Below are 13,255 nucleotides of genomic sequence, written 5' to 3' on the forward strand. Positions count from 1 at the left end.
AAGGAATAGAAAAACCTTGAGTGTATATCCTCAAATCCTTAAAGGACAGGTCAGGAAAATGGTTTAAAATAAGGAATGTTATTCTATATTAGCCAAGGTTTAGAATGTAAGAGCAAGGGAATTATGCTAGAACTGTATACAACACTTGAATCACAGCTTGTATAGTTCTGGTCAACAGGTTTCAGGAGCAAGGTAATTTTACCATTTAAATGTATAGCTGAAGTTCCATCACCTGTTGGAAGGTGAGATTCGGCTGGAGACCATGGTGGGTACATATGCAATAAGCTGAATGGCTTCTTGTGTTGTACATTTTTTTGATTCTGTGGTGCAGTGGAAGGGTAGAATCATAGCCATGTGGCATAAAGATAGGCCCTTTGGCCCACCAAGGCTGTGCCAGCCATGGAGAACCCTTTTATGCTAATTCCATGTTATTTTTCTTGCATTTCCCCCCAGATTCTACCACTCGCCTACACCCTGGGAGTAATTTACTTTGGCCAATTAACCTACCAACCCACACAAGTTTTGGATGTGGGAGGAATGGGAGCAATCGGGAGTTTATCTAAACTTTTTTTTACCTCAGTGGGCCACTTAATCCAATTATTTTAAAACTGCCTCTAATATACATTGGTTCAAACATTTAAGACCATTACTCAGTTTGCACTTTTATTCAGGAAGTCTTACCAGGATTTGGACACAGCTCTTGTGGTGTGAATACAGGGATCAGCCTCTTGGGAAGTCCAATGTAAAAGATACTTAGATAAAAGTAGTTTCTGCTGTTTGGTCTTGAGCAATCCAGGCACATCTAAAAAAATATTTTTAGCCAGTATTTGTTAATTTCAGGTTTAAGCCAAAGAATGAATTCATGACCTCAAAGCAACAGATTTAAATTCTACACAAGGACAGTGACACAGTTTAATAGGTCGTCTTTGAGTGGTTGGTCTTGCTGCCCCATGTTATAGTCTTGTACTCAAAAGCCTTTGGGGGGTGGGGAGGAGAAATGAGTACCAGATATGCGCTAGTGTTGTTTTTAAACTGCTCAATTAAGTAAATAATTAAATTTTGTGGACAAACTTTGGGAGGGAAGAATGTCTGAACACAAGTAGTGGTTTTTCATTCGGTTAATCCAAAAATTTAGTAGGAATATTTGCCTTGAAATTCATCCCTGTTCAATTTGGTCTAAACCCACTATATTGTTATGTTGGTGCATTTCTAGTCTGCCTCCCAAAATTCACACATTTGAAGTTAATACAGTGCACACTGCACCCAGATTTCAATGCCACTGACTAGGTATGGATTTCTAGCCAATTTTAATCCATCTTGGGAAAAGTGTCTGTTGTTGTTAGTAAAACTGTTCGATCTTCATTCACCCATGTATTCGTACTCTGCCCCTTTTACCAATAACTAGGAGTAACCTTGTATAAAGACATTGGATAAGGAGTGAGGGAAGGTCACCTGGAAATAATAGGTCCTCCATCCCTTGCAGATTCTTCGTTAGCCTCCTGACCCAAGGGAAAAGATTAGCTACTTTCATAACTTTTGTTCTCAAGGATAAATAATGTTTTCAACAGTTTTCTTTGTAAATGTGCCAGATGAACTGAATACATAAATTGGTGTCAGCTGGGCCAGTCATTCTTCTTGGTTCCTTGAATTTTATCTGTTTGACAAATGGTAAAGATGAAAAGAAAATCTCCAGAATATTTAAAATGTTAATCAGCAAATCAGAAAGCAGAATTGTTCTGATGTCGGGCTTCAGCTGAAACCTTAATCCTTTTATGAATGGTAATCAAACTAATATTTCCAGACACCTGTGCAATTTGCATTGTGGACACAAATTTTGTGGGTTTTCATGTCAGTGATTTTTTTTCTTTCAACTTCAGGGTACAAACATTGCAGCTGGTAGGGCAATTGGAGTTGCTGTTGCTACTGGTACAAGTACAGAAATTGGCAAAATTCGTGATGAAATGGCAGCAACTGAACAGGAGAGGACTCCACTTCAACAGAAGCTCGATGAGTTTGGTGAACAACTCTCCAAGGTTATTTCGTTGATCTGTATTGCTGTTTGGATCATAAACATTGGTCACTTCAATGACCCTGTACACGGGGGCTCCTGGATTCGTGGTGCCATCTATTACTTTAAAATTGCAGTTGCTTTGGCAGTGGCTGCAATTCCTGAGGGTTTGCCGGCTGTTATAACTACCTGCCTGGCCCTGGGAACAAGGCGTATGGCAAAGAAGAATGCAATTGTGCGTAGTCTGCCATCTGTTGAAACGTTGGGCTGTACTTCTGTTATCTGCTCTGACAAAACTGGTACTCTCACTACAAACCAGATGTCTGTCTGCAGGGTAAGTGCTTTTACAGTCATATTTAAGAACATTTTCAAATTTAAAATGAAGAAAAATGTGCTGCTTCCTGCTGTAATAATTTGATGGAGTGGCAAGAAAAGCACCTCAATCCTTTGTCTTGTATTCAGAACATTTATCTTCCTGCATAATCTTTACCCGTCTTCTAGTATCTGCATTAAACCCTTTGTCTTACAATTACGTATGCAATTGGGTTGTGTGATATTCTCTGGAGAGTTTCAGTGGCATCATGCAAATATGTGAAGTCATGATGAAATGAATTTCAGACCTTTATCAAAATTAATTATCTGTTGTATGATTAACATTTTGCATTGTAAATGTAATTAGCTGTCTTACCTTTATTGCCAATTTGTTTGAAGCAATTAAGAGCCTGAATTTTTTTTAACAAAAGCAATTGTTATAAATGGCTTTTGCTAAATATTGCAATGTTAAAACAGTTTGAAGAGTTCAAATAAGTTCCACGTATTTGTCCTTGCTATGTCTCCTACAGCTTGTAGGATGTGTGCTGGATTTATGTGTGCTGTCAGGTGTTCGGAATTGGCTGCTAAAACAACCTGATTGTTTGCCTCGTGGACTAAAAATGGACTCCCCTGGGAGTATGATTTCTTTAGTCCTGTGCTGCGCGGGGGGGGGGCGGAATCTCTTGGCGTATACATTGACTGCATTCCCTGCTGTCGTGAGGCATTTAAATATTTTTTGTACATATTGGATTAGAATAAACTTCATTTATTGCATGGTAAAAAATTTCAGATACAAGACAACAATGCAGCAGACATTATTCAGGTCTGCTGTCATCCTTCCACAACACTGCCATATGTAAAGCTAGTTCATCTATTGAACAATTCTCTTGTCTGAAACATGAGTTTATATATTGCTAGCCATTTCAATTTGCAGTGACCAACAATTGATGTGCTATTCTTCACCTAGAGTGTCTGCTACTTTGTGTCATTCTCCTAGATGTTCATTATTGACAAAGTTGAAGGTGATCAGTGTTCGCTGAAGGAATTCACAATCAGTGGCTCCACCTATAGTCCCGAGGGACAAGTGTAAGTACACATACTCAAATCTTTTTCAACCAGCAATTTAAACGTTTAGAAAGATGGGTCAGTTCTTTTTGTCATGATCTTTATTACACTTAGAAGTGTTTTTGAAGTGTTTGCATGTGTGCACATTTTTATACTTTTGCAATAAGAAAAAAATGTGTGCATTGGATAGATGAGGCTGAAATGGAGGATATTTGACTGCATGCTACTGATGAGGCTTTGCCGAGATTGCCAGCAATGTGATGCCATTTTCTTTGGGATAGAGTGAAGCAAACAAGATACAAAACATCTTTGTTCTCTTTTTACCAAGAACTGTCTTAGCCTAATAACAGGACACAGCGTTTGTGTTATTGGAGACCTAATCACACATCTTCACACCAGCTCTCCATTATGAGTGACAAAATCCAGGGAAGACTAGATTATTTGGTTGTGGCTGTATATTATGTATATTTCTGTGACTTGAAACTTCTGCACCAGTGACCATGGAAGCCAATAAAGTCTCTACTCAGGCTGCATATTTCAACAAGTCTCTGGAGGTGACTCCACCTACTTTGCTAATTTTAGATGATATTTTTGACTAGGTGTAGTATTTTTAAGGCTTTTGTCAAATAGGATTGAAGTAGGCTATTTAGCTCTTCAGTTCAATATTCTGGCATTCTGAAAGGTTTGTAAAGTAACTCCAGCCTGTGTACCTTATTACTTTTAGTAAATCTTATCAAACTTTTTGTAAGGTGACCTAGCATCAATTCATATTTTTAGAAGAATTCTAAATTTCACTGCATTTGGCAATATTTTCTAACCTTGTTCTTATAATGTCCAGCTCTAACTTTTAGGCCATAGCCTTTAACTCTTAGATTCCCCAACCAGCAGTAGTTTTTCTGTCCTTCAGTTCCACCTAGTACATTTGAAACATTAGTCAAACTAATCAAAATGAACACAGCCCTAATTTGTGTAACCTTGTAAGCTGCGCTCCCTCCAATAATATCCCAGCCCCAACCTCTGGTGGCCAGAACTGTTCTGTTTTTCAGGCGTGAACTAACCCAGACTTTGTATAGCTGTATCATAAGTTTATTCATTGTACAATATATCTTAATGATTTGTGTAAATGTGCCACTAACTCTTTCAACTTCGGTTGCTTCTAACTTTTAACTAGCAAATACTTTTTAAACCTAATATGGATGACCTCACTGATTCCTACATGGAAATTTGTCATGACTTTATCTATTTTCTTTCAAATTGATAATTTATCTTTGTAATTTCTTGCTGGCATCCAAAATTATCACATTTCTGCCTACCTTTATCACTGACGTACTGATATATGTGGATTTTAAAAAAGAATGCTAGAAACACTCGGCAGGTCAGACAGCATCTGTGAAAAGAGAAATAGTGTCAACATTTCAGATGGAGGATCCTTTCTCTGAACTGGGAAAGGCAGAAAACAAGTTTTGTTGCAGAAATGATGGGGAAGGGATAGAATATCTCTGATAGGGTGATGGCAATAAGCTGTTGATGAAGCTATCTGGTAGATAAGTTAATGAGGATATGTGGATATCTATCTTAAGTTAATAAATGAAGTGAATAGTTGCAGCACCAGCATAGATCCTTGCGGGATGTGGCTTGTTGTATCTTGCCAATTTGAATACAAGTCAATTATCTTCCTCTTGCTGCTCAGCCTATTTCTTAACCAGGTCAATAAATTGTCCTAATTCCACAAGCTTTATCTTTGCCTCACTTTTTCTTATGAAGATCTTTATCAACTATCTTCTGAGCTCCCATGATGTTCCCCTGTTCTCTTGATTTTTTTAAAGAATCAATCTGGTTTGTCAGGCATGTCCTGCCCTTCTCATGTTTGTGCTAATACTCTGATTGCTGGAAGAGTAAATTATTCAATTATTCTCTCCTTTAATTATGAACTGCAGTCATTTCCTAGCAATAGACATTAGGCTAACTAATCTATAGTTTGCTTGCTTTCCCACTTTTATCTTTCTGAAATGGTTGAACAATGTATGTAGTTTTTCAGAACAGTTTCCTGATTCAGAAGAATTTTGTTGATATACTAATTATCTGCCAGTATTCTTATCTACTATTAAATCCTGGGTCAGGAGCCATCTGGTGCTAAATACTTGCCACACTTTAGTGCTGTTGTTATATTAATTATTATTTACTTTACTTACATTAACTTTGGCAACCCTCTGTCAGTTTACGTGAATGTTCTTTGCTAGTTCTCCACTGTAAATACTGTCATTAAAATAGTGATTCAACATTTGTGCCCCTCTTTTCCACACAGGCTTCATTTTAAACTTTGGTTTTCTTGCAGCTTTTGAAGCTGTTGTCATTTCTTTGCATCCCTCTCAATTGCCAAAATCTGTACTAGATTTGTCCTTTATTTTGTTTTAATTTCATGTTACCCTGTCCCTTTAGTCATCCATAGCTGTGGAATTTTTTGATAGAGCGTTTACCCATTTGGATATAAACTGATTTTTGAATTGGTTTATATTCCTTTCTGAACACTTCCCACTTCTCTTGTTTTGGATTTGGCCAATTTATTGGGGTTGGGATCTATGTCAATGCATGTAAATCGGCCTTGACCTAAATCCAAAATCTTAGCCATTTTTAAATTTATTTTTGAACACTAATGATTTGAATTGAAAATGGTTGTTATAATTTTAACACTGTTAGTGTTTTAAATCTGGCTGATCACTCTTTACTAATTCTAATGTGGTGCTCGCTTTTAGTTTAATAGAAATTGCCAAGCAAATGAAAAATCATTTTCAAATGAAGTTGCCATAATGTCTACCCCATCCCATGAAAAATAAAGAATTTGCATTTGTCTATCACCTTACAGAAACTGGGCATCCTAAATAACTTCGTTGCCAGTGAGGTACTTATAAAATGTATTTTCTAATGTAATGAAGTGAATCACAGTAAGATCCCACAAACAACAATGAGATAATAACTAGATTTTTTTTAAATGTGATGTTCGATAAAGGAAATATAGGACAGTGGAAAAATTCTCCTACAGTTGCTCAGTGTCATATGATCTTTTACACCTCTTCTGGAGGGCAAGAAAATGTTTTAGTTCAATGTCACAACTGAATTTGCAGCATCTTGAAATGTGCAGCATTCCATCCTATATTGAAGTATCAGTCTAGTAATGATGCTTGTGTCTCTGGAGGGGGAATTGTATTCTCAACCTTTTGTCTCATGGAAGAATGACATTGATGCAGAAAGAGGAAACAATTATTATACTGTTGTAACAGAAAGTACACTCCAGACAGCCTACCCAGCTGGCTGGTATTTTGGTGCATGCAACTTGAAATTTTCCTGGAATTTCTAGGAACTGTGCTATTTTTCTAGAAATCTTCCTTTCTAGAAAAATAGCACAATGTCCTAAAACTAATTTTTTTTTTACTTTTCATGGTTTTTTCAATTAATTGACTATTTAAAATTTGCTGTTTGCAAGTTAACATTATATGAAAGCAGCACTAAATATTAAATGTTATTTGTCTTGATCTTTTGCAATGTCCAGGAATGAAATTTGAGTTGAATCATGTGTTGTAAATTAAAAAGCCATTATCAATGCCGATCTGATCTTGTCTGTGGCAGTGGATTTCTAGTTATTAATGAGAGAAATATTTATGTAGGACTCCTACAGTGCCAGTAGGCTAGGCTTGAAGAATTTTACTTTTTACTAGCTGAGGTGGAATATTAATTCACTATTATTGCATCAATATCAAGCTGACTTCTTACAAATATGGTTGTCAGAAATACATTTGATTTGTAATGAACGTGTCACGTTTGCTTCTCCCAAATTATCACTGACAGAAGGCAATGAGCATAGTTCTGTATATATTCTTGAAACTCTGGCCTTCCCTAGGGGTGATGCAATAAGTCAGCATAGCCACAGCCACTCTGCCTGATTTGCACCAAAGGGTCCAAAATAACTGGGGCACATCTTGCATGTAATTAACTACAGTGGATGAGGCAGCTAACTTCAGTAGCACTTCAATGTAAATAACCATGTTGCTGTGCTGAAATGAAAATACTGCTTCAAAAGCTGAAATAGAAATGTTAACCAAATCGGTGCTGCAACGTGATCTTGCAGGTCTGAAATTAAAATAATTGTACATATTTTGTTTTGTTTTTAATCCATGTTCATTTTCTTAAAACTTCTCTTCTCAACCTCTTCAACCTCTTCACCCCCCCCCCCCCCCCCAATGATTTAAAAAAAACTCTTGACCACTGCCGCTCCCCACCCCACGGGCATTGGACAACACTGCCCCACGTGTTGAGATTCTCAAGTCTTTGAGTGGTGGTCTCTCAAATTTATGCCTATTTTCCCCAGGACTCATTGAATCATTCCAATCACTGTTGCAAAAGTAATTATTTGTGATGCTAACAAAATGATCTGTCTTGCCTTGTCCTTTATAATCTGTTAATATATGGAGGAAGTGGTGGGGCGTGCACATGGAAATGAGATTGGTTTTCCAAGATCATTACAGAGGGACGACATGTAGCTGAGAAATAAGAGGGCCTCGAGAATTCGTTCTTTGACACCAAAGATGATTGTACAGGGACAAGGAGAGAACCCCATTGTAGGTTATTCTCTGCCTTTGGATAGATAATGGAAAAGGGTGACTGCACCCCAGACAGCTAGACAACAAATGGAGAGGTGATGGAGAAAAACAATGTCAACACTTTCTGCTTCATCACCTCTATTGTTTTACAGCTTCACCTCTTCACATCCCCCACCATCTCGCTTGTCTCCTCTCTTGCTGTCTATTAAGTTCTTTCTTTACCTGATGGGCAGAAATTTCTCCTGACTACATTTTGGGAAGACTGAAGTCATTACCTTTGTTTCCCATCACGAACTGTTTCCTCGAAAGCTATTCCTTCCCTTTCCCTTGGCAGCTGTCAGAGACTAAACCAGCTTCTATGCAGCCCTGATTATTTTCTGACAACATAGCTGTACCACCATGAACATCACTGAGATCACATATTTCCATTTAATAATATTGCTGGGCACTGCCCTGCCTCACCCATTGACTGCAGAAATGCATTGCCCTGCTTTTGTTGTTTAACTGCAATAAAGCAATTCAGACTGCCCTCTTGAATCCACCCTTCAATCTAGGAACATTTGGAAGGTCTGCTCAGCCTGTGCCTGTCCAGAATGGTTAATTGATCACCATTGTTTGTGGCTTAACACCAGTTCCTGCTTACCAGAGCCATGCTACTAGAATTCTGATCCTGGTTTCCAACTTCCTCTCTTTGTCCTCCCCACTCCTTTGGCTCTCACTCTTATCCCAGCTCTCCTCCTTGCCTCTTTCTAAACTTACCTCTCTTTCTCTCTATTGTGTCACTATGGCTTCTGAAGAGCCTTGAAACATTTAACTCATTGTGTTTTCCAAAAGGAAAGATTGTGATACCAAATCTGTCTCCACTGTTCTACACAATTATACAAATCCTTAATTGGATAAAATATTTTGTATAGTTACGTTTAATTTCTATCTTGCAGGGAACTGGATAACAGAGTGATCAAATGTTCTGAATATGATGGCCTTATTGAGTTAGCAACTATCTGTGCACTTTGCAATGATTCTTCTTTGGATTTTAATGAGGTATGAATCAGATATTTAATTGCTCAATGCTATGCCATAACATTGCATTTTGGGGTATTGGACCAGCTGCTGGTCAGAGCTGGAATGGGGAGGAGGATGGAACAAGAAGGGAATAAACATGAGGCATAGAAGTGAATGATGTCTCAGACAAGGTAAAAAGATTCAGGGAATGTTGGGTTTGTAGCTAATTTAATTAAAGGTTAATTTTAAATTGGTGGCCAGGATTAACTGCAGTGAGACAGACTACATTTATAGATGAAGGGGAAAAATAATTAAACTTTTTTCTGGGAGGGAGTTGTGCAGTGTAGGTGTGTTTATTGTAAAAGTTTATGCTTGGTTGATTTTTGAAGTTCATGACTAATGTGCTTACATGTACTATCAAGGCAAAGATGATGGAACCTTGCCAATCTTAGGCAAATTTTAAAACAATGAATAGGGGAAAAATTAGCTGAAAGTTTCTTATTTTGCCCTTTAGGAGACTGATGAGACTTGCAATATCAACTTGTTCTTTGTCAGCACTTGTCTCGTGATCTAAATGTGTCTCTTTGGCATTAATAAATCAGCATTAAATCTCACTTAAACACTTCTCTATCTAATTGGAATTGATGGTAATTGTATTGTATTATAATTCAAGTTTCTAATGCATCTTTGATTTTGACTCAAGGGAAGAGTACTGTGTGCAGTAACATCAGAAATTACTCAATGTAGTTCTGTTGCCACTCACATGAACAAAATAAATCTTTCTCTGCCTGGCGCAAAGTTTTTGATTTTCTTTCAAATGATTTGTCTAATAAATTTTAACTGCATTTTTAGACTAAAGGAATATATGAGAAAGTTGGGGAAGCCACAGAGACTGCTCTCTGTTGCCTGGTTGAGAAGATGAATGTGTTTGACACGGAACTGAAGAATCTATCCAAGATTGAGCGTGCTAATGCTTGCTGCACTGTAAGTTTTAATTTTGAAGTGGTTTACTTTTGTTAGCATTTTATTTAATAAATGAAAACTAACCAAATTTTTATTCCCAGGTCATCAGACAACTGATGAAGAAAGAGTTCACTTTAGAGTTTTCTAGAGATCGGAAATCTATGTCGGTGTATTGTTCACCTAACAAGCCCACTCGTTCATCTGTTGGCAACAAGATGTTTGTGAAGGTAAAACTGAAATTTATTCTATTTTGTTTCCCTTCTGAGTCTTGTTCTTCTACTGTTTGGTTTCACTGTGGATAAATTGTATTGGTATCATTGCTGCTGAGTAGTGACATAAACTGGCTGAATGAATTCTAGTCTTGCATTGTCCCAGCAATGTCTTGGAGCAGACTGTATGCCTGCAGCCATTGCCTAGTACTGATGATGGAATCACTGCCTAAAATTAGTCCCCTCAAACCCAGCTTTTGATCGTGAATATGTTTCCCCAGCTCAGAGTGCAGACTGCTAGAAAATCATTCAGAATGGTGAGTTCAGTGCAGCCAAGAAGATATAGTAACTGTATCTTGTTTTTGTAGGGTGCTCCTGAGAGTGTGATTGATAGATGTACTTATGTTCGTATTGGAACCACTAAAATTCCCCTCACAAAGCCCGTCAAGGAGAAGATTTTGAGTGTCGTGAAAGATTGGGGTACTGGCAGGGACACGCTACGTTGCTTGGCCCTGGCTACACGCGATACTCCAATCAGGAAGGAAGATATGAATTTGGAAGAATCATCAAATTTCCTTAATTACGAGGTTGGTAATCATCAGGAAAAAAGACCACCTTCTAACCAGTGCTAAAAAGGAAATGTGCACTAATTATAGATATTTGACAGTCAAATGTGTCCTTGGAGAAAGATCACTACTTGGGCATTGAAATTCTCTCACTTTATCTTCAAATACTCAATGGAGTGTCCTGAATGGATTCCAGCTCTTAGGTTTTATGATTTTCATGTTCATGAGTATCTGAGAATCCACTGTATGTTATTGACTAAATTGAACATTTGTGTAACCAATGGGCTACAGTGGTCAGTGTTCCAAGGTGTCATAATGGATTTATCAGCTCAGGTGCAGATCATGAAGATATGATTTAGATGTAATGTCCAGCGTTAATACCTGCAGGTCCTGTTGATAACATTAATTTGTAGATAGGCCTTCAGAACCACAGTCAGCAGGGTGTAGAGTGTGTTTGGTTTTGTACTTTCTCCAGATAAATAAAGTATCATGTTGGAGTGAAGATGATTCCAGTGTGATAATGCCTAGCAATAGATTGTTAGAATTAAAATATGCCCTTCTGGCTAGGTAGCTATACAGTCGTTTAGAAAATTTGATTAATTTGTCATTGAATGTAATTGCTGGTAGCCAGCTCTAGATAACCTTGCAATGTGATGAGGTAAGCCATTTGTATGGTTCCTTGTAAGACAATTTTAGAATACCACCAGAACTAGGAAGGCTTTTTACATATCAAAGTAGAATATTTGTACAAACACTCTCTTCTGAAATCACGTTAGAATGGTCCTTACTGACTGTTCTCTTGGCCACTAAACTGTCTGGTGTTGATTAACTAGATGATTGGGTTATGCCTCCCAGTTACAAGTTCTAAATCCATTGGCTTTTGCCAATCTACCTTCAAAGATTTCTGGATTGAGTTGCAGGGTAAAGGAGATGGGATACACTTCATACTGAAGAATCCTAGAGTGATAGGGTATTGTCCAATAAATCAGTTCCTGTCAGGTTTTGAAAAATTCTGTTACATTAAATTAGAGTCGCATTAAATAGTCATACAGCATGGAAAAGGCTCTTCGGCCCATTTGTGTCTGTGCCAACCAAGATGTATGTTCCCATTTCCTAGCACTTGGCCCATATCCCTCTAAACTCTTGTCATCCATAGGTTGCCACTCAAGGTTTTAGACACTTTGAAAATCTACTTTTCCTTTGTGCCAAAAATAAGGGTTGACATGCATGTATGTAAGCATTTCCTTAGTTTAACATTGTGATATTAATAATCTTTGGATAAGTGTAATGGGCTGTTTCATAAAATCACTGATTCCCATTTCAGGTTGACCTTACGTTCGTTGGTTGTGTTGGTATGCTTGATCCACCAAGATCAGAGGTAGCTGCTTCAGTCAAGATGTGCAGACATGCTGGTATCCGTGTCATCATGATCACTGGGGATAACAAAGGCACTGCTGTAGCCATTTGCAGGCGTATCGGTATCTTTGGAGAACGGGAAGATGTTGAGAAAAAGGCCTTTACTGGCCGTGAGTTTGATGAACTTCTGCCAGCAGACCAGAGAGAGGCTTGTTTAACTGCTCGCTGCTTTGCTCGAGTAGAACCTTCCCACAAGTCTAAGATTGTGGAGTTTTTGCAAGCATTCGATGAAATCACTGCTATGGTAAGAACCGTAGCTTTTGAAGTGCTCCAGTTTCCAATAACTCTTTCACTGTTTTACTTTTTAGACTGTTTAGTTCAGTTCTGGTAAGTGACTCAATGTTTATCTTGCAGACAAAAAGGGAATGACTTCACAGGGAGAAGAATGTACTTATAAATGAACTTCCCATACTCTCTACATTTGATTATTGCATTAAGACATAGTTGATTACACATTGTAATTCAACTAAATCATTGCTGACCCTCCATCCTTTAAATAAACTTTCATGAATATTTTCATGAAGATGGTGGCCATTTAGCAGGAAAAAAAATTCAAGTCTGAATAATGCATTTGAAATTAGTGTTTAAATTAGTGTTCAAAATGCTTTTACCACTTTTGAGGACACTGGTTATTCAGAATTGTTGAATGTTAGATTGTGGAATTGACACAGCTATTTGTCAGTGAGTGACAGTGACTCTGAAGGTAATTAATCTTTGTATATTGAGTGTACTTCAGCAGGGATACTGGAATTGGCTTCAATGTCACAGGATTGAAGAAGAGAAATTCAGCCAAGATTCCTTTTCTTGATCACCAAGCTGTAAATTCTACTGAATGTTTCCATGCTGAGACATAGTGTGAAGAGGTTGCATTGGACTTGACTGTGATTTCCATTTGGTAAAATAATACTTGCAGTCTAGGTTCAGTTCTTTAAAGAAAAAGGCTTTTGGGTGACCTGTTCCTGGTGTTTAGCATCCAGGACCTTGTTCCAGCCATGTCTTTGTGAAATTTGATTGGAAGGGGTCAGGTTCTTAGGACCTGTTTTGTGCTAATAGTACTCTTTACCAAGTTAAAGCTTATTCATTATTTTCATATTTTTAGACTATTTGTAAATACTTGAC

The 13,255-nt window shown here is 37.7% G+C and overlaps 1 protein-coding gene across 2 annotated transcripts in view; it reads left to right on the top strand.

Moving 5' to 3' along the window:
* Positions 1-13,255, top strand: part of LOC127579167 (sarcoplasmic/endoplasmic reticulum calcium ATPase 2) — a 75,884-nt gene that overhangs the window by 49,024 nt on the left and 13,605 nt on the right. For both annotated transcript variants that reach the window (XR_007957642.1, XM_052031775.1), the window contains exons 8-14: positions 1,878-2,342; positions 3,318-3,406; positions 8,919-9,021; positions 9,835-9,966; positions 10,047-10,172; positions 10,523-10,741; positions 12,045-12,380. Coding sequence is in view for 1 of the 2 variants with exons in the window: in XM_052031775.1 (XP_051887735.1) it covers positions 1,878-2,342; positions 3,318-3,406; positions 8,919-9,021; positions 9,835-9,966; positions 10,047-10,172; positions 10,523-10,741; positions 12,045-12,380 (1,470 nt within the window). In the remaining variant the exon portion in view is untranslated. The remainder of the gene's footprint in view (positions 1-1,877; positions 2,343-3,317; positions 3,407-8,918; positions 9,022-9,834; positions 9,967-10,046; positions 10,173-10,522; positions 10,742-12,044; positions 12,381-13,255) is intronic.

Source organism: Pristis pectinata, chromosome 17 (assembly GCF_009764475.1).
Source record: "Pristis pectinata isolate sPriPec2 chromosome 17, sPriPec2.1.pri, whole genome shotgun sequence".
Lineage (NCBI taxonomy): Eukaryota > Metazoa > Chordata > Chondrichthyes > Rhinopristiformes > Pristidae > Pristis > Pristis pectinata.